Source organism: Cloeon dipterum, chromosome X (assembly GCF_949628265.1).
Source record: "Cloeon dipterum chromosome X, ieCloDipt1.1, whole genome shotgun sequence".
NCBI classification, from domain to species: Eukaryota; Metazoa; Arthropoda; class Insecta; order Ephemeroptera; family Baetidae; genus Cloeon; species Cloeon dipterum.
This window is the reverse complement of record NC_088790.1, coordinates 24,890,602-24,915,919: the sequence shown is the minus strand read 5'-3', so window position 1 is coordinate 24,915,919 and position 25,318 is coordinate 24,890,602. Positions and strand designations below refer to the sequence as shown.

Below are 25,318 nucleotides of genomic sequence, written 5' to 3'. Positions count from 1 at the left end.
AACAATAAACAACAACGGTGTATTCAAGCCGGCAGCCAGCGCAGTTCATTTTGAATGCTATTTTTTTAAATTAATTTTCCCGTGGTATTTAAATCTTTTTAATGCTTTGAATATTACAATTGTTGTTTTGAATTTCCATAAAGAGTTAGTTAAACGACTAAACCTGATGCTAAAAGAACTGATGTTTTGATGTGAAATAAATTACAAGATAATTGACCCTTAGTGTCGAAGCCGTCAACAGATAGCGCCACTGTATACTTTCTTAAAAATTATATTTTAAGGCACTTCCGCTTTAATTTCAGACTCAATCTAGCTACTGTGCATTCTTCACTTAATATGCTTTCTTTTGACGTGCTGAAAACCAAAATCAGTTCAGCCAATGACCGTAGAATCGTGAAAAACTATTATTTGAAATAAAAAATAGTTTTCCTACGTTTCTACGGCGAATGGCTGGATTGATTTTGGTTTTCAGCACGTCAAAAGAAAGCATATTAAGTGAAGAACGCACAGTAGCAGTATTGAGTCTGAAATTAAAGCGGAAGTGCCTTAAAATTAAATTTATTACAAAAGTATACAGTGGTGCCATCTGTTGGCGGCTTGAAACACTAACAGTCTATACAACTGGTGAATTATTACATTTTTAAAAGGCAACGGAGAAGTTTTAGATTATAGTTTTTGATCTCAACAAAGGTGCAAATATAATAGATTTATCTATATAGCAAAGTTATAATAATACATGATTTTTCCTGCTTCTTCTTGATTTTTTCATTAATTTTTGTCTTTCGCACAATCTTCAAAATCAGCTAGCTTAGTAAGCAATAATATGTTCCCATCAAAATGGATGATGGAATTGTTGACTCGAATATTTTTATTCATTCTCATGGTATAATATCCGCATTTGGAGAAGCTATATATTATATGATATGGATTAAACTCTGTTCGTCCCGCAGGCCTAGCGCTCGCAATATAATTCCACTTTTCGTCCCCCCCCACCACCCACCCCCATCTCGCCCCGTTTGCGACGCACGACGGTGTGTGTTTTGTCTTCGAATCCGGCTCTGACTGAGACGTTTCGGAGATGCAAGCAAAGCTTTTCTCGCAAATCGTTACCACCGATGTGTATGCAGATATTCCTTTTCTCCTTCCACGCGCACCAGCAAAAGAGAAAGAGGAAAGAAAATAAAGCTACTTTTCTTCAGGGCTGTGAGAGGACGATATAATAATGTGTCGATGTTTGCGGATGTACAAAAAAGAATGTTTGATTCTGGATATTTTGTTTGATAAATAGCTGTAAGCAAGGTGGCACAAAAGGATTGAAAAAAATATTTAGGCATTGATGGAGGATTTTCTTTCCGGAGCTAAACTTTACACAAAATTTAATAACATTTTAGAATATTTTGATAAATAATTTGATACAAAAATAAAATCAGCAATATAACCCTGTTGTTTGTGCTTTAAGGGTATTATAATTCTATAAAAACCCTAAAAATACATTATTTTGTTCTTGTGGAATGAGGAAAAAAACAAATTTTACTAGGCAGCAAAATTAGCATGCTGTTCAACTGTCTCCCTACTTGAAACCGTATTTTATTTTACAACAAGCTGTTTTAAAACTGGCATAAATTGTTATTTTAAAGTTAAATTGTTTAAACAAGTATTTTTCAATATTTTCCCGGTATCATTCCATTCCATTTGAAACATTCTCGTGAAAGCCAAACTGCTTTTTATTATTTTGTATAAAACTCCTCTTCTTTTAGAATACTTTTATTAGAAAAAACGCTCTAAATATTTATGGCCTTTGGCGGCCGCATTTTTTAAAAGCATGAGTTTTAACACTGGTTTGCATATTTTTTATTCACAACACGAAACTATTGCGAAAAGCGTGGCTCTGCGCGGTCTTTTTTGTTCCATTTTCACGTTCCGGAGAATGTGCTTTTTGTTCCTTTCGCCCCCATTCCTCCTCTGCTGCGGAATTTGCATTTCAAATCGTACCCGCAGCATAGGATTAGATTAGCTTTTTTCGCAATTAAAAAGCCCTCATTAGGAATTATTTGCTTTTTTGTAATTAAACAGCACCGGCCCGGGTGGCGACCCCCCGTCGTCGGCCCAGGATTGATTTTTGCCTCTAATTAGGTTATCAGCAGGAAAAAGAGCATCAGCGCTCACGCTCGCTGCTTCTAATTTCGCTCGCTCTCTTCATTTGCGCGAAAAAAGATAAATAAAAAGCTGTTCGTTCTCGTCGCTTTGCGCGCAGCAGGAAATTTATCCAGCGGAGACTCCGGGTTCTTTCTCCTGCTTTTAGCGTGTTTGCTTTTCTTTACATTTGCTGCTCTGCTGTGTAAAATTGGTCTGAGAGAAATTCGTCATTAGTGAGCCGGTAATTAGCCTGACAAGCCAATCAACATCTCGGTTAGTTTGTCGGCGAAAACTTTTTAATTGCCAGTTTTATTTTTAAAGTCTCTGAATTAGGGAAAATAAGTCTTTTTTTTTAATTATTTTTCTTTGAAAATCATCAATTCTGAAAATATGATATTAATTTAGCTCCATTTTTTTTTAATTCTGTGATTAAATATATCGGACCGATTCTCACGCAGCTAATTGAGAGTTAATCAAAACTGAACAGCAGGGGGTGTTCCATTTGTCCTCTTTACAGCCAATTCCCGATAATTGTGCTTCACCCCTCAGTGTTGTTTACCACTGAGGAGGACTTATGATATGAACAAGTTTAGAAGATTAAGGGAAAAAATATTTAAAATACTAGCACCAATCTTACCACGAAAAAAAATGTAGGTCTCGATATAAAATTCTTTTTCTAAGCATAAATAATTTTAATAAATGTGAAATATTCGAAAAAGTTATTAAGTGCCTAAATACAAATTAGAGAGAATCAGGAGGGAAGGAAATTTGTAGTTTGTTTTTCAAATGAAAAATTAAGAAATAGGAGACCAAGAGTGGAGTTTTGTTACAGTGTAGGTAAAACACTCCTTGCCAAAATCAATAAAAATTCTACAAAAATTAAAAATTGACACAGGAACTGTGTAAATAAAAGAATTTTTATTATTTTTTTGTAGTGATCAAGTTAATTAATTCACTGCTGATTTAAAGTGGATTGATACAAGGCAAAAATTGAAAGTTTTTTGAATTGTTAGATGCAATAAGCCTAGCTGATGGATAAAAAATTTGTTCTACAATTTTTGACAGCCAAATAGGGACCTTATGCTACAATAAAAATTCAATGTTTTCAAATTTTCTCCCAAATTTTAGCTCTTGACCACATTTTCTTAGTAGATTTCGATTTCTATCGTCGAGATCTGTCCGACAGCGTATGAAATTATTTAGGGAAAACTCGTTGTCGTGAAATAAAATAAGATTTCAAGTACGGTATTGTGGCATTAAAACTACAAAACCCATCGAAACGAGCAGCAAAAGAAAAACGGCCAACCCCGACGCTTAATTAGTACGAGAGCAGAGTCTTGCGCTCTCCTCGCGCTGAGGGGGCGGAAACCCCACAGCGACGTGGCAGGTAGACAAAGACGAGGGAGCCGAAACAGCAAGAGAACCATCACCTAAAGAAGCAGAAGGCCGAAAATCAGCACGCACAACCAAGAAGAGCGAAGAAAATTCAAAAAAGATAGGGGCCCATTTAAACCGGTTAAAATGTTTTACAAATCGTGCGCTGTGGGCGTGAAAATCACGTTAAAGTTAAACAGTGCTCGTTTTAAGCTCCCAAAATAAATGCCAATTCTGTAAAATATACGGTGCTCTTGACCGTCGATATTTGCGCCTGGTCATGGCGCCTCTAAGGTCAGTAACAGGCCAAAGAGTGTCACAACATAAGGAGACAGTCTTTACCACTTGAAAAGCACTTTTAACTTTCCAGGCAATTTTCTCAAAAAATTACACTGTTTTTTTCTTAGATCAATTTTGGCTTCAACTGAATCCTACCGGATGAGTTAATGCATTTAAAACAATGATTTTCCGGGATTTTGCGGTATCAATCGTATTATTAAATTAATTTCATTAATTAAGTAGCGCTCCAGTTCTCTCGCCTCTCCGTTTGTCTCATAAATTTCGCAATGCATTCAATCAGCAGTGTTGAATTGCCTTGTGTATGTATTTATTGTGCGTCGTGCATTGTTTGCGAGTTGCAGTGCACACAACAAACACAAACATAGTTTCTATGTCAACAAAGGAACTTTGTCCTTTCATTTCTCACTGTTGCTCTTTCTCTTTCTCGCTCTGCGCTGACAAATCTTTAATTCAACTTTTCAACGCGCGCGCCGAATGAAGAAAAAGAACGCGGTCATCATTAGCATAAACAAACACACGCAGAGCTGGCTGGCTGGCTCTTTTATTCAATTAGCTGCTGAGAGAGGGAGGGAAAGAGAGAAGAGAGAGAGAGACGTGCTGAACGCCGTTGTTTTGTTGTGTGTGTGTCTCTCTCTGCGAGGAGAAAAAAAGAGCGACCGCGGCTGGCTGGCTGGCTGGTGTGTCTCGGTGTCGAAAGTTTGCGACGAGCTGCTGTCAAAGAACAAAACGCAGCTGCGTAAAGGTCGTGTTTGCGAACACACACAAACACAAACTTTTCGCCTGCTCTTTTGAAATTTATTCCAAACGCGTTGATGGTTCCTTTTCAAATATTAAAAATCGCGGCCAAGCGCCACATGGGGGCACGTGAAATATCGACTTTCTCGTTCGCAAACGCGCGCTCTTTTCTTGGTAAATATTGGATTTCTCTCCCATGAAGATGTCGAGCAAAAATTTTCAGCCTGCATATAATATTTTGGTTACATGAATAAGAATGAGGGTAGGATCGAAATTTAGAAAGCACCCACTGTGTTTTTGCATCTCAATTTCCGATCTAAACGTAAAATGAGCATGGAATCGAAATTTTCATTTAGTTTATCGTTCATGCATTATGTTTTTTGTTTTAATTGCTCAAAAGAAATAGATCAACAACTATTATTGCATAGATAACCATGTAACCAATTTAAAATCTTCTTTTGTAAGGTATTATTATAGGTTTGTTACTTCCCTGTAGCTTTTATTAATAATAAAATTTGAAAATTATCGAAATTAATTTGAAAAAGAAGGGATACTCTCATGCAACAAAACACTACCTTTTGAAAAATCAATTAAATCAAGTTTGTTAATTTTGTAAAAAATTTATAATTATGAACAAATTTATTAAACTGACAATTATTTTACGTAATGTTATTATGTTTATTTGCTCTTACTTTACATTCTAATATGAAATATGAATTAATTTTTATAGCGAAAAATTAAATATAAAATTGAACCATTAAGACTTGCATAATTACAATATTCCTGCTAATCATAAGCTATCTTCTCATGGTGTAAAGTAAAGCCTTAATCTGCTATAATTGCGAAAAGTCCTTTTTATCTTTATGCTTAAAAAACTCTCTATACAAATTGGGAAACGGCAACCGTATAAATTTGCGAGACATTCAGCCCCGAAGCTTGCATATCAATCAAGTGGTGAGCAGTGTTCCCCTATAGGAAATCACGATTTATTTCACCGGAAGAAATAAATATTAGGTTTTAGATGAGTTTTAGAGCGGTTCAATTGCATTTTATTTGTGCTCTGTTGTTTTTTTAATCGGAAAAAAGAGAGTTAATCCAATTTTAACCAACAAATTTAGTATCTGTGAGTGAAACTTTAATGAAAAGATTTTGTAAGTGAGTTGTTGACATTTTAAAATTCTGGGAAAATATTTTAAAGTAATAAAATTTAAATTTTTCGTTGAAAATATTCGAAATTAATCTTACCTTTAAGCTTATTTTAACAGCTAAAGAACCTTAACTTCCCAAAACTGTGATAAGTCTAAAACTCTGGGAATATATGACGCTAAAAAGAGCAGCTATATATGCGTCTTAAGAGGGAAACTGAAAAGCAGAATAAATATCCAGGAGGAAAATGCGACAAAAAATGTACAGAAGCCTTGTAACAACTGGCTTTGTCCTTGGGCTATCCCTTCTGACAGCGAATGGGAAAAAAACTGAAAAGAAAAAATAAGGCTGGCTGGTATACAGCATCTAAAAATAAACACTATTTCTTTCAAGAAGAAGCTCTGTAGTGGTTGGACAAAATTGAAAATGTAACGTGAACCGCAAAAAAAAATTAAAAATCGCCAAACCATGGCGATATTTCCCCAAGCATCTTTTCAATCGATTTTTTCCTTATCTTTGCAAATTATCAAATTCTTGTAGAAATTTACAACTAAAATATAATAATTTTGGACGAAGAAGTCCAAAATGTGGTCAACATTTAAGGCAAATCTTTGGTTTTCTCACAAGGTCTGGAAATTTATAGACTTTAAACTCATTTTTTTTCAACGGGAAGGCATTGAAAGCTCGAGAAACTTATAAATTTGTGAAGTCTAGTCTTAAGTTTTAGTCTATTTGATCCAAAAATATTAAATTTCCTTTAAATAAAATAACGATCTCGGCGATAACGATTTTCAAACCAAACCAAAACGGCAGTTTTAATTCAATTTTTGAAATATTTTAATTTGTTCAAAACAATATTATATGGTTACTTCAGTTAAAAGCCCATGAATTTTGCACGGACATTTTATTATTGAAAAAGTCGACTCACCAGATGAAGGTCCTTGAGCGAGTCGACCTTCGAGGAGGCCGATTTGTGGACAAACTGCTCGTATTGTTCGGCGGCGGTCAGTCTCTCGAGCAGCTTTTCCAGCAGCAGCGACACCTGCACGCGACGCTGCGGCTCCTGCGCCACGCAACGCTGCGTCATCTCGCGCACCTCGGCCATGACGCGCTCGTCGCGGAAGTCGTAGGGAAAGGCGGCCGTCCACTCGGCTAGCAGCCGCACCCAATGGCCCGCAGAGCAGCCGTTCTGCAACTCGCGTAAATAAATTCATATTATATAGGTGTATAAGAAACACACACACACACACCCATCCTTCTTTATAATAAAGTTTTACGGCCGTACCCGCCCGTTTCTGCCGCATGTTGACAGCCGAACGCGAGAATAAAGTTTCGAGAGGCTGTTTTTCAGGAGGATTCATTTGAAAACATTTATTTATAGGAACAGATAGATGCGAGGAAATGATAGCCGTCTGGTACAGAATGGCGGGAAAGTTACAAACGTAAAATGAAATTGGTTTGGAACAGCGGGAGCCGGATGTGCAATAAAATTGGTTCGCACTGCGCAGATCCAAGATGGCGTATGAATGTGGGAAACAAAAAGCTCTCTTTGGATTGCCGTACGTGTGCCAAGAGTTTGTTTTTAAGATCCAAAAGACGCAATTAGTACAAGTAATGCAAATTTGAATATTTTTGTTGTTATTTCTTAACTAACAGCTGATTAATTGGCGTATCAACTGTTAGATGGCTCATCAGGCTAATGGAAATGTAACAAAATACGCGGGAATGAAATTATTAGGTCGGCACGCCTCTTTTTTGACGCTTCTGATTGGCCATTGAACTGTCTCCTGATTGGCCTCCATTATTTCAACGCCATATTGACTTTCTGACCGGCGGGAACCAACACAGATCGCAACCCGGCCCCCGGTAATGGCCATGAAAGGATAATTATAATTATACTTATTTCGTTAGCATAATTATATTTACATTTTGTATTAATCCTATCAAATTTAGACAACGGTTTCATAATATTTGGGGTCAATGTCGTTTTACATTCACAACTTTTTCGCTTTATGTTGCGAACAAACCGATGCGTCTATATTGAATCGTTCCGAGAATATAATAAACGAGCGAATTTTTCCCAGGTACACCATATTTCCTGCTCTATCCACTCTGGATGGGAGGCACTTTTTATTTCGCCAACGCGTGAAACGCAATATCACACCCATCTTGACGGCCGGAAAACGTGCGAGAGAAAGAGAGATCGATAAGTTAGGAATGAGGTGTAATACGCATATAAATATCAATGTTTTCTGCTAGACTGAATTTTCTCGACGCGCCTCCGCAAATGACTGCACGCGCGAGGCCTGAAAGGGCAGACGCACCGAACCAGAAGCGAGCGAGCGGAACGTTTCGCGAAATAAATATTGCGCCAGGTGACGGTTTCACACTACTCAAAACAAAGGGACGAAAAGAATTCCGACTCGGCAACTGCTCTCCAAAAACGTCTTTTGACTGCTGGGCCAAGCGTTCTTTTTGTGTTTTTCAATTTGACATCTCTTGAAAGATTCGCTGCGGAAAGCAGGACTTTGAATTGAAAATGTACCCAAGGAGGAGGAAGAAAAAACGCTGGAATTTAATTTGGAACAAAATTGTTTTGGGACTTCCTGAAAATAGTTGATAATCTTAATCAGAGTAAGAACAAAATAATCTGTCAAATAGTAGATTTTGAGGCGAATAATCGGTTTCTAAACGTTTAAAATTCTGTTTATTTTGCCAACAAGGTGTGCCATCACTAAATTATATTTTTGTGAAAAGTGGCTGCAAAAATTGACATGTTTTTCAGACGTAGATGACCTACTGTCTCCTTACTTGAAATCCTATTTTATTTCACAACAAAGAGCTCCCTTAAACAGTTTAATACGCCGTTGGACAGATCTTCATGAAAGGAATCGAAATCTGTCCAGAAAATTTTGAATTTTTACTCTAGCAAGGTTCTTTTTTAATTATTGAAAATTGTAAAACCAATTTTCACATCGATCATCTGCTTATTGCATCCAAAAATATTTAAATAATTTTCAACTGTCGCCCTGTATCGATCCAGACAAACTTTAAACATAATAAATGTGAAGGAAATTGTTGTGAAAACAAAATTAATTTAGTGAAAAGGCGGCTAAAATAGTTAGTGTAATAATTTTGAATAAATATAGCTGTTTTGCCTCAAACGAAATAAATTCACCGACCATGGAACGAAATGTAATGCAAGAATAAACAAGGAACGGCTTCACCGTACGCTGACTTTCGAATAGAGCCTAATTTGAATAGAGAACTCATGTTAATAAACCGGTCTCGTTTTCAAAAGGGCTAAAGTTTTGCCGCAGCAAATTGAAATAGCCATCTTATTATCTTAACGGCGGCATGGGGGTGGTTTCAGGGAGAGAAGAGGCACTAGAAGTTAACGCCCCGCCAGAGTTGTTCAGCGAATTCGGCTTTCGTTTGTGTTTGCGCCACGGGATCAGACCTAACCATACACGACTCTACGCGTAAAGTCTATAGAGGCAACGCGCACGTCGAGTTTAATTACCGATTTCACCTGCTTCGCTCTCTAATGAGTGCTATTGACGAAAATATTTATGCGAGCGATTAAAATGTCAGCAGCAAATACGGCGAGTATGTTTGGAACTTGACATTTCTGCTGTTATATTGAAAATTTATGGGGGAAGCATGTTTATTTTATCTAATATTTTCAGGAACGTGCAGCCAAATGAAATATTCACAAGTCATGAAGTTTTAAGCAAATTTAATGTTTTATATTACCTTTTAAAGCCATTCATTAATTTTTGCCTGATTTTTGAACCGACCTTTTCATTATTTTATTTATTTTTGCATCAGAACGATCACTGATTCAAAATTCTCTGCAGCTAAGAATCAGCGGGGTCCAGATTCGTGCGACGCGCAGATATGGCGTCCGGTGGAGTATGGCGCGAAAAAACGGTCACGTGAAAATACTCGAAAAGAACCTAGTTTCGTCAATATTGTGACATAATTTGCATTACTCTTAACTAATTGTGTCTTTTGGATCGTAAAAACAAACTCTTGACACTCGTACTGCAATCCAAAGAGAGCTTTTTGTTTCCCAAATTCAGACGCCATCTTGGATCTGCGCAGTGCGAACCAATTTTATCGTTGGTTTTGGAGAACAGTACTGTTGATCTGAGGCCTGTGGGAGCCGAAAAAGTTGCTGTACGGTAAAAAAGAAGTGAGACAATAATTTATCTCTTGCAAATTTTATTTATTTATTAGCTTCCCATGCCTGTTTGTTCGCTTCTGGGGATTATCATTGTAAAATCAGTAGAAATAAAACTTTCCCTGCATAATTAAACTAAAATCAACTAACTAATATAGGTTGCAAACAATAAAATACTAAAACGTGTGTGCAGCCAGTCAAGAGTAAAAATCCGCGTGTACTTAAAAAAACGTAAATTTAACTGCAATGTATTTTAGCGGTAGCAGAGTGAATTAAATTTTGTGAATTCTCATTCCTCTATAATTTTATCCATTTTCATCAAATTTATGGACTATTGGCACAAATTTTCCCCGTCTGTTTAATTAAAGTAAGCAACTCTGAATGCTTTGAATGTTGGTTGTAGTAAATAATGCAATTGCGGCTTGTGTTTCCCCAAATTGAAATATTTCGGCGTTGGTGTATGATCGAAATGTATACGTCCGTGGAGCAAGAGTTGATTTAATATTGAATATACACAGCCAGCGCGTGTAATTCATTTTGTTTGGAGTTGATCCTCGTTCAAACACTCGCACGCTTTTGATGTCTGTGTATAATATTCGGATTGCTATTACGGAAGGTTGACGCAGATTGAAATGTTGTTTGTTTCCGCTCGGAACACGCGAGTATCAAAGTCTCGTCTGCGCCGCGCAAAAAGCTTGTTTTCTGAACAAAAAGTATATGCACCGCGTGGCTCTGCAAACGAGAGAAAAATTGCCACCTGCTGAACAGAACTGGCATGTTTCCAGCCACGAAAGACGAGTGGGAGTGCGAAAGTGTAACGCGAGTCATCGTCGTCGGGGTGGATGGATATGTAGGACATCAACCCCGCAATCAAGGGCGAAATGGCGGAAATCCGTTGAACAGCGTCCCGCGCAGGAAGACGGCGATTTCGAGCATCGATACTGCGTTTAACTCCGGTGTACGCAAACTTAAACAGTCGGGTTTATGGGGAGTCAAGTGGAGCGTGGGCGGAAACTTGGAACAAACGGAATGCTACTTGAGTTTAATTGTATATTCAACGAACCAATTTATTAGGGTTGGAATTACTTGCATGGGGAGCATGCTTTTTAATCCGAAAATTATCGTGTTTTAAAAAAGGCCCGCACCGCGACCTCGACAAAAATATGTTTGAATTTCTTGTCGTGAAAGAGAGGAATGATATGTGCCACACCTGCATCGGAGGACTGCTTTGCGGCACAGTTTCCTACCATCTGCAAAGCGTATGTGATAGCAAGATATAATGTGTGATATTTATATAAGTCTGGGCTCACTTCGGCTTTGTCCTCCAGGGCAGGGACATAGTCACTTGTTTTCCTGAAGTGTGTCGCCCTTTCTAACACGATTTCCATTTATGCAATTGAATTTTATTGAGATAAACATTAGCGTATTTATGACAAAGTGTGAGAATAAAAATCCAATTGACCAGTTGCATAAACCCTTAGTTATTGAAGCCGCCAACAGTTAGCGCAACCACAGACTTTCTTAAAAATTTTGTTTTAAGCGGTTTTAAGGCATTTTCGCTGCGATTTCAGTCTTAATCTAGCTATTTTGCTTTTTTTTAATTAATTTGCTAATTTTTGACGTGCTGAAAGCCAAAATCGGTTCAGCCATTCGCCGTAGAAACGTTTGTAAAGATTTTTTTATTTCAAAAAATAGTTTTTCACGATTCTACGGCGATTGGCTGAACCGATTTTGGTTTTCAGCACGTCAAAAATTAGCAAATTATTTGAAGAATGCACAGTAGCTAGATTGAGTCTGAAATCGCAGCGGAAGTGCCTTAAAATCGAAAGTCTACGGTGGCGCCATCTGTTGGCGGCTTCGAACACTTAGGGCTTATGCAACTGGTGAATTAAATATTAATGGTTTGCTATATTGACGCCTCAAATTTGTAAGAAATTTCAAGGGGGTTGGATTTCCTTAAACCTGACAATTTCAAATCTTATGATGTGTAATTTTCATACTTTTGGAAAAATCGTGATTTAAAAAAAAATTCAACAATAAAGCTCTGGGAAAATCACGGCTTGTATAGCTACTAGTTTTACTTTTTTATTTATTGTAAGCGAAACGCTCCAGGCTCCATACACGTGCAGAAACTAATATGTTGTAATGTTATGATCTGCAGAGATAATAGGAATTCTCTGCTCCAATCACGCTAACATCCAATTTCAATCTCATCGTAGAGAAAAGCGATCGTGTCTGACTGGCACTCAATAATACTAAATAAACCTGGCAGGAGTGATCTAACAAGGAAGTACAACGATGAAACTGACACGGTTAAATGGATTGAAGCATTACATATATAATTTATCTATAGAACTCTAGTGCATTCAAACAAAAAGTGAGGCAAATTGTTCTTGCTAAATACTGAATTTACTGACTAATTTTCTTTATTTCCCTCTGTAATAAAATAAATTAATGGTTTATTAAACGCAAAATATGCGTGCAACACTCTACATCTAAAGGTTAATCAATTTATTTATTTTAATCAAATCATTTATAAAATAAATGTTTTGTGTTTTTATTGTTGTGTTCTGAATGTGGGGAGGTGCGGAGCATAGTTGCTCTGCTGCTCCGCAATAAATCACTTTGAATCTAATTTAAAAGTCATGTTTTGTGAAACTCCAGGCTAAAAAATTGGTTTCAAGCACGAAAAAATTTATTTTAAGTAACTTCAAGGTGCACATAGGTGTACAAAATCAGGGTTTGGCAAAAGGTTGGAACGTTACAAAGTTATTTTTAGTGTTTTTTTAATGTTTGAAAATAAAAAGGGATCCTAATTTTTCACGGTTTGTAAATCTGAAAAAAGTTATGATGATTTCACTGATTTGGAGCTTTGAATCGAGTATGTTCACTTTTAAAGTGGAATGATATACTGGGCAACGATTGAAAATTATTTGAATTGTTGGATGCCATAAACAATTGATCGATAAACAATTTTTTCAACAATTTACAATAATAAAAAGGAACTTCCTACGGTAGAAAATTCAAATTTTGCCAATTTTCTCCAAAATTTTCGGTACTGGAACATATTTTCTTGGCATATTCCTCTCGTCGAGATCTGTTCAACGGTGTTTGCCACTTATTGGGGAAATTCTTGGTTTTGAAATTAAATCGGATTTCAAGTAAGGAGACAGCCATTGCCATTTGAAAAGCACGCTAACTTTCCAGCCAATTTTCTCCAAAAATTACAGCGCTCCTTAGGTCAATTTAGGCTTTAACTGAATCCTAAGGGATGAGTTTATGCATTGGCAACAAGCATTTTCCAGGCTTTTCCAGTATCATTCCTCTTTTTAAACTGTTGTTTCCTACCGCGCCTTACACAAATAAAAATGTCGGATTAATGTTTCATTTTGCGTCAATAATGTTTTCGTATCGAAATTTCTGATTTTTTTAAATTGTTTAAATAAATGTAAATTGGTAGCATTACAGTTGCGTGAAGTTGGCAACATAGTATTTCGATTAAAATGAATCACTGCTTCTCTTCCACCTACAAAGCACGGATGTGCTTGACTAGTGCTCCTGAGAGTAAAGGGTCCTAGTTTTAAAATATTTATTTTTTAATGACATTTTTCCAGTCACTTTACAATTTTAATTTGCAGATTTTGAGTTAAAGTCTTTTTAAAACCGATTTTTAACCACTTTTAAAAAATACTTAGTCTTCAGCAAGCTCTCAATTAACACCTTTTTGCTGTTTTATTGATTTATTTTGGAAAAAACCTATGGAAAAACCAGATGAAAAAAATTTATAGTATCTCTTTTAAAAAGAGGCTTGTTGTTTTCGAAAGAACGCGTGGCCCTGATTTGAAATCATTTTAACAAAAAGAAAATAAAAATCTCATAAAAATGTATATACAGAGATGAAATGCTTGAATTCAAGGTGAAATATAATTGAGCTAAATCCAGAATTAATTTATTTCAGAGCAATGAAATTTCCGCCGGGAATTTTTCATTTAAAGGGCTGTAGCAACCATCATGCAGTGCTTCATTCTATGAAATGTTGAATATGATAGCTGCGATGTTATGCAGTACACATTTCACCCAGCAGTCCATGTTTCCATATATATATATACAATTGAACATTTACACAGAAAGGCAAAGGCGGTGATTATTTCGAGGCTGCACTACTGTTGGAGTTGCTCTCGTGGCCATTTGAACGTAGAAGGGCGGCTCTCGCTCGCTGTACCTTTGTCGCGCGCGCAGTTAATTGAATACAACTCACTCACCTGCGAGGCTTCAAGCTGCAATGGCGAACTCTATTTAGATACTCACTTTGGGTTCGCAGAGTCGAGAGAGTCGTCTGAGCAATTCGTGCGGCTGGACGAAAAGGCGGGCCGAGAGCAGGAAGGCGAACAGAAACGCTCTGTCTGGGAAGTAGTCGTCTTTGGGCACCATTTTGGCCAGCAGGGGCTCCAGAGGGCCGTTCGCCTGCTCGTAAATCGGCGCCTGCTGCTGCTGCTGCTGCTGAAAAGGCAACACACACATACACACACGCGCCGACTGGCGTTTAATCAACGCTTCGCAATTCCAATGCCGCTCTCTGTATCCCTAATTGGAGAAAAGAGTGCCCACAGGCTATTTCTCTTTTCTAAAGGGCTCGAGCGGTGGTTTTGCTTATGGATGAGAGAACGCAGCTGACCGCTGAAAAGGGAAAAAGAGCTCGAGAGTGCTTATTGGTTTTCTAGTTTTAATTCACTACGTAACGGTTATTTCTATTTGAGAGTACTGTCACGAATTAATTTGTTTTTTCATAAATTTGAGGATTTTAACCAAACATAAAAATCTTTAATCAATAATTTTAGTTTTAAATCATATTTGCTTGCCGACAACACATTTATATAGTTGTACCTCGAACAAAACTTGATTAAAATAAAATTTAGAGGATGTCACTGATGAATTCCTTTTCGAAAAATTTTAAAATTTTGCTTGGTCTGAAACTTTTGTTTAGCTCATAGTCTGAACATTAAAAAGTTTCTCATATTAAGCTATAATTTAAATTGTTGATTTCAATTTGCAAATTCAAGAAAATCGAAAAAAGGACAAACTAAAAACGGTTAAAAATGTTAAATATTCTGATTATATTCTTCAAAACAGTTTACTAAATATAAATTTAAAAGTTACATGTTTTAAATAGTCATTTTTAACATTCAATTCAGATTATCGACTGATGCTCACTCTGCTCCTAATCGAATAAAAGAGTGCACGAAAAAATATTAACCCATAACGAGAGAAGTTAATTTTTCACTCATTTTTGCTTCTGAAATTGACTGTGAACCAGCAGGTCTAAAAAATTTATTTCACCAACCATAAATTAACCCTTTTGCGGGGTTTCTAGGTGTTTAACAGTCTTCACAATCGATTTTCGGCAGTTTTAGATGATTTTCAACGTGTTAAAATGAAGTAATAACTCAGATATTTTCTGTGATAGAATATATGAAATAAAGACAAGATGTATAGGTAATAAAAAGTTTGTAAATATGTTAATATGATAAAATAAATCCCAAGATAATTTATGAAAAGAGAAATATTTACCCAATTTAACGGCCATTTTTGTTAATAATTTAGATATCGATTTTTTTATCATTTCTCTTAAGATTATACCGTAATCTTAGACAAATTTCCAGTTTACACATTTTAAGAGTGTCTTCAAGAGTCTTTAAATTTCGTGGTCATGCTCATTTGGGGTCTAAAAATATTTCAGATGCAATGAAAATTAATATTTTGAACGCGTAACATTGTGAAAAGAAATTTTTAAGATATTTAGACGTGCAAATAAAAAAAGAAATTAATTTTGTAACACCATGTTTGTAAGTTTTAAGATCAGTTTAGAGTTTTAAAACCCCGCAGGTCTTATTTTTGGCAAAACCAGAGAAGATTGCAGCTGAACTTTTAGCTCATGCTATAATTTACTTTAATTTTAATGGTTAATGGCTCGCTGTGGACTTTCTAAATAAAATTTATCTTTTGGCATTTATGACTCATAAAATGTTCTTTGCTAATTTATGAAGCACTATCTATAAGGACCATAACTCGGAATCAGACTGCAATAGCATTTTTTTTAAATCAGCCATGCATTGAAAAACGATGGTGGCCATTAAATGGCAACGTCATCAATTTTCTGGATGGTATAAATAAAGATCTGTTACTATAACGTTCGGGACACAAAGGAAAATCTAAAACAATAAAGCTTCCTTATCTTTGTCTACCTGAAAATTAATGACGCCACAAAATGTACGGTCTTGCCACCATCCTGAATTTGAAATAATTATAATTTATTACATACTCTGTAGCGGAAAATTCTTATTCAGTTCCCTAATTTCTCCAAGTAGGGTAGTTTTTAATGGTTTAAATTTTAAGCAAAGTGTTTTTCAAGGCAAGAAATAGAAATGAGAAATTGGAATTTCTGCTTTTCTTAAAAACTCTGGCGAAAGACAAGAAAAATTTTATCTGGAACAGCGGAGCAGGTAAGGATAAACCATTTTTATACTGCCTATAATTATTTCATTCATTTTTAACTCATTCTTAGATCTGATTATGATATGAATAAATTGAATTGAAACTGAATATCACGATTTATCATGTTTGATTGAAGAGATACTTGCAAAATTGTATTTTTTGCAAAGGAACAGGACAATTCAGAAAAAGTATTCCCCAACTGGACAGGACAGGAATAAAAATTCCTGTTCTAAATACGTGCTACCTCTAAACCCATGCCATTTCTAAACGTCAATGTCAGATGGATAAAAAAGTTAAATTACTTTTGAAGCACTAGAATGGAGCTGCTGCTGTGTGTGTGGGTGGGTGTGTATTTATTTCGCAACTGTTGCTCCAAGTTAAATAATCTAGCGTGATTTGCATTTGCTGGCAGATAAACTTTGGCACGGCTGCGAGTAATCAGCATTTCTGGATTCCACGGCGCGCAGGAGAGAGCAGTCGTGTAATTAAAGCTGCCTTGCGGTGGTGGAGCACACGGCTGCTCCGTCGGCGCGTGAACCCCCCGGTAATTATCACCGTCCGCGATCGACGATCCGGCTTTTTTGCCAAAGCACCCGCGCTGTATAATGATTTATCTAATGAAAAACGGCGGCGCGCTTTAATTAATTCTCGAAGCTGCTACGGCAGCCAGCAGCTCCGCCATAGCCGCATCAATCTCCTTCGTTTGGAGAACGCTGCCGTAATTAGGACGGGGAAAAGTGAGCTACACACTGGGTAAAGGGAAATAATATAATTTAAATTAAAGTCAAAACCCTTTTATTCACTCAAGATTTAAATTAATAAATTAAATTGCATCTGCTGAGTGTCTTCAAGAGATTTCCATTTTTTGTGTGAGCATATATCCTATTTTTTGAATTCGTTGTTAGGGTGGTTTTAGGAAGTGTTAGAATAACAACGTATGCCGGAATAAATCGAATGCCGTTTTTTTACGGAAAATCGGACTAAAATCTGGAAAATCAGGCCTCTTTGTGTTCACAAAAATTAGAATATTTTGAGTTCTAATGGTGCTAAAGCCAAAAGACGCCCATTTAGACAGCCTAAAGTTTTTTAAATTCGATTCACATTTTAAAATTTGAGTAATTTTTTACTAAACGTTTTTATTTTGTACATAATTGAATTTTTTCAGTTAAAGACCGTCTTTGAAGAAGTTTCTGAGCACACCAATCGATTCTCGAGGCTCGAATTAGGTACAGTGGATATTTTTGCCAACCGAAAGAGTTTTCCCGCCAAAACAATAATAAACGTTTATTTATGCGAGAACTGCGCATGCGTCAGAGCTGGTGAGGCCGAGGAGAGGCATCACGTCAGCCGCTAGCAGCCGGCGGTTGGCGAGTGTCAACTCTGACGCCTGCGCAATTCTCACATACATTTTTGGCGGGAAAAAAGTTCTCCTTGTGCTACGCACGTCGCGCTCGACTTTTTGGTCGGAAAAATATCCATTTTGCTTAATTTGACCCTCAAGAATTGATTGGTGTGCTCAGAAATTTCGTCAAAGACGGTCTTTAAGAATGTTTTGCATGCATAGAAATTTAGTTTCCGAGATTTCAAAGGTAAAAGTTTGAAAGAAGGTAATTTTTTGGTTCAGGTAAAATGTTACGAAATAAAATTACGTGATAAGTGGATTATGACTTAGAACATGCTTTAGATGACCTCTGAGGTCAGATAGGACCATCAGAACAGTAACCCTCGAGTGCCATTTCGCATTTTTGGCCACTTTACCGACATCTGACGGGCACTGTATTGGTTTGATTTGCAAGATATGCACATTGTTGGAACGACCAAGTAAAGAGCTTTCAGAAAATATGCCAATCAACCGTTTGGAAGGCTTCGGAGCGCTCAGGAGACGCCTTGATGTGCTAAAAAAACTCGAATTTTCACCATAGTTGAAAAAAAACGAAATGCAGTAGAATTATCGATTACTTTATATTTATTTTTTAACATTATCGATAAACAATGAAATACTTTCAACCCCTACACCTGCTACAAATAATTGTTAAGGTATTTTTATATTTTTCGTCAAAACCCCCAAATAATTTAAATGAAATTTGGTGATGACACGACGTGTGAATAAACGACAAATTCATGTCAATTTAATCCGAGAAAATGCCGTTGTGCTACAGTGCAGTGTAATCTGCAAGCACATTGGCCGACGAGGATTACGCATAAGTACGCTAGAAACGCGTGTTTGCTTTTTGTTTGGCGCACGGCCTGCTTGGGAAAGGCCGGAATTTGCATAACGAATTAATTTGCCAGCGCCGTGTGCGCCGTCCGGCGACGGATCAAAATTCAGTTACCAGACTCATTCCGAGCCGACTCGCCGCGCGGCCACGAGAAATTAACGCCTCAAAGGAGAATCTCTTCTCTGCGCGTCTTTCTTCCATTCGCCGGAAATTATATAGAAAGTTGAGATACGTACGGCAAATTATTCAGCGCCTTTTGTCTGCATACCCCAGGAATTACTTTCTGAGGCGGTCGAGTGCTAAGTTAACTTTGTTTTTAGCGCGCATGAAAATTACCTCATCTATCTGTGGCCAATTTTTCAACGCCGGGAATAATTAAGGACTGCGTTAAATTATTCAACGCACAAACTGCTCCGAAAAATGTCTTTCTGCAAAGTTAAATTGTGGAAATGAAGATAGCACAGTCATAAACTTTTATGATGTCTTTTTTAATCAGGATTCATGCCTTATTTATAGACGCGATGGATTGTATTTTTCTGAGATTTAGATTCCATTTTATAAACACCATATATGAGCACAAATACACACAGTTAAAAATTTTGTAATTTCTAAAATGTAAAAATTTTGCAGAGCGGGAGTTTTAAAATTATATTGATTGAAAAAATGCCTTTGCGTAGTTTATTTTTAAAAATAATCGCCACTGTCATATCTAATTTTAATTAAAAAAAAGCAGTTTGTCACAAATTTAATATTTTTAAACCTGATTATTTTAGAAATACAATTAAATTACAGTCGTTTCTAGTTTTCAATTGCGATTTTCACAAAAATTGGGCTTCTAAGTCATACTCTTTCTAACTTTAAATGCCAAAATTTTGTGATGAAGAATTATATTTGCTGAATTCACCAGTTGCATAAACCCTAAGTGTTCGAAGCCGCCAACAGATGGCGCCACCGTAGACTTTCGATTTTAAGGCACTTCCGCTGCGATTTCAGACTCAATCTAGCTACTGTGTATTCTTCAATTAATTTGCTATTTTTTGACGTGCTGAAAACCAAAATCGGTTCAGCCAATCGCCGTAGAATCGTGAAAAACTATTTTTTGAAATAAAAAAATATTTTCCAACGTTTCTACGGCGAATGGCTGAACCGATTTTGGTTTTCAGCACGTCAAAAAATAGCAAATTAATTAAAAAAGCAAAACAGCTAGATTGAGACTGAAATCGCAGCGAAAATGCCTTAAAATCGCTTAAAACAAAATTTTTAAGAAAGTCTGTGGTTGCGCCATCTGTTGGCGGCTTCAATAACTAAGGGTTTATGCAACTGGTCAATTAATCGCGCGATCCTCTTTGTAACGTGGTAAATTTCATTTGGTTGTACACCGCAAGTGTCAAATAAACATTTATCTATCTGATAAAGTGAGATATGACACTATCTTCCTAATTTTAATTCGAAAATATTAGTTAGATAGATTTGTTCTCCTTACTAAAATCATTTTGAAAATAATTTACATCGATATAAAATCATTAGTTTTAGTTTGACAAGGGGATTTAGAACTACAAGTGATTGAAGCATTTAGAATGGATTTGGGGTGGCTTTGGATGAAAAAAAAGTGCCGGAAAATAAGCAGAAATGTGTCGTAAATCTTGGAAAAAGAACTCTCTCCGGCCAATTTGCTGTTGAACTTTTTCCAGCGCACGGCCTAAATTGAGCCAGCCGCATTTTGCAAATTGCTGCACCGCCATTGGCTCTGGCCCAATGAAGCACCTCACTGAGTGAGAGCAGAAAGAGGAAATAGATATGCGCGGCGTGATTTATCGCCGCGGCACAACTGCTGGATTCTGCCAATTTGGCCAGCCGAAATAAAAAAAAAACGAGAAATTCCGCAGATTGGCTGGAAGTAATGAAGCGCCGTAAAAGTGTCACATTTCGTGTGTTTTGCCCCGGGACACTGGCTTAAAAAGCACTCTCTCGAGCTGCGTTTTCCCATGATAAATAATTCTGCAGGACTCACATTTTCGCATGTTGGTGGCTGCGGCGACTCGGAGCCCCTGCTACTCGAAGACGAGGCCGCCGCTTCGCTCTTCTTCGCCTGCTATACCGCAAAATATAAAGAAAGATTGGTCAGGTTGGCCCGGAAAACAAAGAAGAGCATGGTGGAAAAAGAAAACTTGTTGATATGCAGCCTTTCCCTCGCTTATTGACTCAGCCGAGAACTCTCCCTCGCGAAAGTTGGAGCAAGAAGAATGGAGCGGCTCGGGACTAGATGCATAATCGAACGAAATAAAACAAGATTAAAGCAACATCTGACGGGAAACTTTTCTCAAATCACTTCTAGACAACGGTTTGCACTCACGGAGAAGTATGATTGCTCTTGTAATAAAGATTAAAAATATAAAAACGTCGTGGGATTTTGCACTCTTTAATGGCAATTTCCTTAAAGCTGTGAATTAGGAATTTCAAACATTTTATAATTAATGGCATCTTTTGACTGATTTAATTAATGGCAAAAATTCAGCCTACAGTTTAATCGTGTATTTATTTTATTTCATTCGCTAATTTTAGGATCAGTCCTTGCAAGGGAAGCGAACCATTTGACCCAAAATTTTAATTTTTATTCCAACCAGTTCAAAATCATGAATATCCACACTCCAAAAGGTGATTTCCCGTTATCAAGAGTGGCCGCGCAGTGTATCTATTTTTGCGTGGCGGAGGACTACGGACGTACTGATGTATACATAAGCTTTTGTTGGCCAGTCAGAATTTCTGCGGTCCCGCTTTTCGACTGCGGATAACTCACTGACCGCCCAAAATATCAACTGGGCAGGAAGGACACCTATTAGTTTCTAAACTATTTGTAGTGAGGATGAAAGTAAACATTAAAATTTTTGGGTCAAATAGTTTGGTTTCCTTATAATTGCTGCAAACAGATGACACCACCGTTTATTTCCATTTTTTATGATAAAAAAATTATGTTTTTGGCGTAAAAAGATTTTATTTGATGGGTTGAAAAACCAAAATCGGTTCAGCCAATCGCAGTAGAAAAAGAACAGCAAAAATTTATTATAAAATAATAAAGTTTCCCATCGATTCGAGAAGTCGAAAATAGTGAATGATGCACCATTTCTTAACGGCTCACAACACCAAGCACTCTGTCCCAAGTGATAATGGTTTGAACAAATTTAGGCGCTGAAGTAGATAGATTTTTTATAAAAAAAAGCTTTTAAGCGCTCAAATTTGTTAGTTTTAATAATTTTTATATTAATAAATAGGTCAAAATTTACAGGCCTAAAAAATATTAACTGCCATATTTGCTAACCAGGCTTTTTAGAGAGAAATCAGATGTTCCTGTTTCGAATTTGGAACGCAAACTCAGCATTATATTATTTAAAAAATTAAGTTCCAGTCAAAAGACATTTTTATCAATCTAATGTATTATTTTGCTAAAATTAAGAAAAATATTTATAATATTTAATATTAGACGATTGTTATAAAAATAACAAAATTTATTCTTAAATGTTTTTTGAAGACATTAAAACTAAACAATGATGAAACCCAGTTTTTAAGTAAAACCTTACATTTTAAAGTTTGTTATCTACTTCATTTTTTTCAATTCAAAACGAGGAATTTATAGGTTTTATCGAAATCCTTTCAAAATTCAATTTCATTCAAAAATCTGATAGCATTCAAAGTTTTGGTATTTAAACTTTTACGAAAAGAATCCATTAGAGAATGCTTTTAATTTTTTACGCCAAAAAGAGGCAATTTACCCAAGTGCTGCTATAATTAGATCACATTTTTCTTCTGTTTTTTGAAAAAGATATTTTTGCCCTTTCCCCAGCACTTCATAGAGCAAAAGTGTCATTTTCTTTATCGTCTCGAGTCTCCCGCACGCACTAGAGCGGAGCAAAAACACTGACTTTGGTCTGCTGTTTGGCGACCGGCGGCGGCGGCGGCTGCGGCTGCTGTTGCTGTCGGGGCGACGACGGAGGCGGCGTGGAGGCGGCACTCTGCTGAGGCAGCGGCGGAGGCTGTCCGTGCGGCTGCTGCGAAGCAAAACTCATGAGCACATCCCCTTTAAATCCGTCCTCGTGGGCCGGCGGCGGCAACGGCAACGGCGGGCACGGCCGGCCGGGGGCGGCAGGGTCGGGGGCGGCACGCACCTGGCGGCTGCGGTGTCTGCGCGGGGGCGGCGCGAGGCTGCGTTCGGAGAACCACCTCGTGGCGTAGTAGTACATGGCCATTTACCATGGTCCGGCCGACTCCGCTGACTGAACCGACTGACGGCCGGCACACCGCCAGCCGCCGCCGCCGCCGCCGCCACCGAACCCACGCATGCGTCCTCCCAATAAACGCCGCCCCCGCCGCCCCCGAATCTATACACTACAAAAGCACTGCCCAATGCACATTGGCGGTGATTGTTTCAGGCCTGATTGAACTGTTTTGTTGAATTATACAAATTGATATTAATTTTTAATTGGAATGATATGCATTTTTGTCTTGGACATTTTCTCGTTAAGCTTCAATTTAAGAAATTGTCCGTGAATTGGATTTCTCTCGTTAAACGTGATTAAATGACCCAAATTATCAGGTCATCATGCGAAGGTTAATGGATATATTTTAGTTCTACAATGATTTTCGTTATTTTAAAACCACAATGATTTTTTTTAAAAAACCTTTCAGACTTTTTTAAGTAGTCCCAATACACGTGTGAGCTTGTGTGAAATTTTTATATATAATTTATTACCTTCGTTTTTAGAAATCCTTCTTTGAAAATTAAAAAACACTAAATCTTCAATATTCGCAAAATTACAGAATTTGAGATTTGGTGCCACCCGAATTTCGGGTTGTATTGGTCATATTTACAAAAAATATGTACCGTTTGACTCATCTTTGAGTGAACTAAATAATTGAATTAGTTTGAAGAAGACAATTACTCGTCAACGTCGTGCCAAGGTGTTGAAACAGACGAAAAAAAGCTAAATTTCCCGTTATTGAGGGGATTAAAAGGGGGTTGGTGGGTCTCGCACCTCTTTAGCGCACTTGGGGACGTCGAGAAGAGTCTAACGGTATGCGGTGTTTCAAAATCAGATGATTAGAAGTCGAGATTTGGTCGATCATCGTTTTTTACCAACCTCGAAAAACAAGGGTTTTCAAAGTTTCCATTTTTTATTACAAAAATGAGGGAAAACGCAATTCCAAATTTTTTGTGCTCGCTACAAAATGGTATGAAAAAATACGTCAATATAATCATTTTCAAATTCGATCTTACAATAAAAAAAATCAATTTTTATGACCTTGACCTTTGACCTACCACTTTGAGGTCAACATAAAGTTGTTTGCCTTGTTGAGACGAGTTAAACGGTGTTTTATTTTTTGTTTTAGGACCACCCTGAGCAAAGTTACGAAGCACTCAAAATTCCCAGATTTTGACAGTTGAACGCCCGCAAAAACCGAAAAAATTAGAAAGTCGGAGTTTTCTCATCTGTTTTGTAGGTCAATCAGGGCAAAGTTTGCGCAAAAAATTTTCTACAAAATCCATCAACCCCTGGAAAAAAATTTGTTGCTTTCACAGATTTTTGCTTAAATATTGTCTGCACTACATCTCCATATAGTTTTATCCTTCAAAATTGCAAAAAAACTGCACACTATTCGATTTTTCTTGACCTCCTCTAACGATCTGAAGGGTTTAAGGGTTGCTAGTGTTGCAACCCTCCACCCTTAAAAGAAATTTTGGCTGTTTGAAATCTCTTAAATTTATTACTTTTAATTTTAGTGCGTTCCTTTTGATAGAAAAAAATATAGGCCAAGTTTACTTAGACATCTTTCGCAATCGTATAAATCTTTTCTTTATTTGTGAGAGTCCCTGATCCGAGTTTTATGTTTTACTACGGTGAAGAGGAGAGGAACAATTAATGAAGGAGGCTGTGAAGCAGAAATTCGATTTGTGCCATCTGCACCTTTTTGCAGTCTTTTCACGAGAGGACGAGTCCCGTTGGTGACGACGGCTGATTGTGTCGCATTTTCGGAAACAGCTCTGCTCGCTTTTTTGCTCTTATCGGCGGCAGCGGCGGCGGCAGCGTTTAGTCTTCGGCTCGTCGCCGTCAGTCTCTCACTGGAAACCGGAAGAAATGCGTCTTGATTGGGGGGAAATGCTTTTAAGCGCGCGCTGCGGACAAAGAGAGACTGATCGTTCCGATTGACAAAGTTCTTTTTTCAAAGTTTTCCTCCGTCAGCACGCTGCGCATTATGATCATCCGGAGAATGGCGGTTGATTAATTCGACGCGGCGTGTGTTTGCAAAATGTTCAGTTTTTGCCCGCTCGACATAAACCATTTTTGTAATTGGCTGCTGGTTTTTGCCGCGAAAGCGGCGACACGACAGGTTTCAATTAAGCCGGCTGCTTGTATAATTGAAATGCTTTCACACTTTTACCCGCTGGTGCATTATTGGAAGCGAGCTTTTAGATAATCAACCGCAAATTCACGCGCTTTTAGCCGTCGGCCGCGTTGTTAATGAAATGTTATTTTCATTTTACAACAAAGTGTTTGCACAGCCTCGTAGACAAACATTTATACGGAAAACTCGTATCGAACTACCATGAATTGTCGATTTCATTAGGGAATTGGAATTTTAGGAATTTTAGGTCGATCAAATTTAGTTCCAAAAGCTCTGCAGGTTGGAGATTTGTTGGTTATTCGAAACAATTTTAAATCAAAATATGGATGGATAT

The 25,318-nt window shown here is 37.3% G+C and overlaps 1 protein-coding gene across 12 annotated transcripts in view; it reads right to left on the bottom strand.

Annotated features, from left to right (window-relative positions):
* The window catches only part of LOC135946729 (ras-GEF domain-containing family member 1B-like), a 42,645-nt gene extending 19,782 nt beyond the window's left edge, over window positions 1–22,863 (bottom strand). Inside the window, exons 1-5 of one of the 12 annotated variants that reach the window (XM_065495069.1) lie at window positions 22,749–22,863; window positions 22,506–22,631; window positions 20,600–20,680; window positions 14,186–14,377; window positions 6,620–6,886 (exon numbers count right to left, since the gene is read on the bottom strand). In XM_065495069.1, the coding sequence (XP_065351141.1) occupies window positions 6,620–6,886; window positions 14,186–14,377; window positions 20,600–20,680; window positions 22,506–22,631; window positions 22,749–22,829 (747 nt within the window). In that variant the 5' untranslated portion in view covers window positions 22,830–22,863. Of the gene's footprint in view, window positions 1–6,619; window positions 6,887–14,185; window positions 14,382–20,599; window positions 20,681–22,505; window positions 22,632–22,748 lie in introns of all 12 variants that reach the window. The other 11 variants (XM_065495073.1, XM_065495075.1, XM_065495077.1 and 8 more) reach the window with 11 other exon arrangements.
* Between the last annotated feature and the right edge of the window lie 2,455 nt (window positions 22,864–25,318).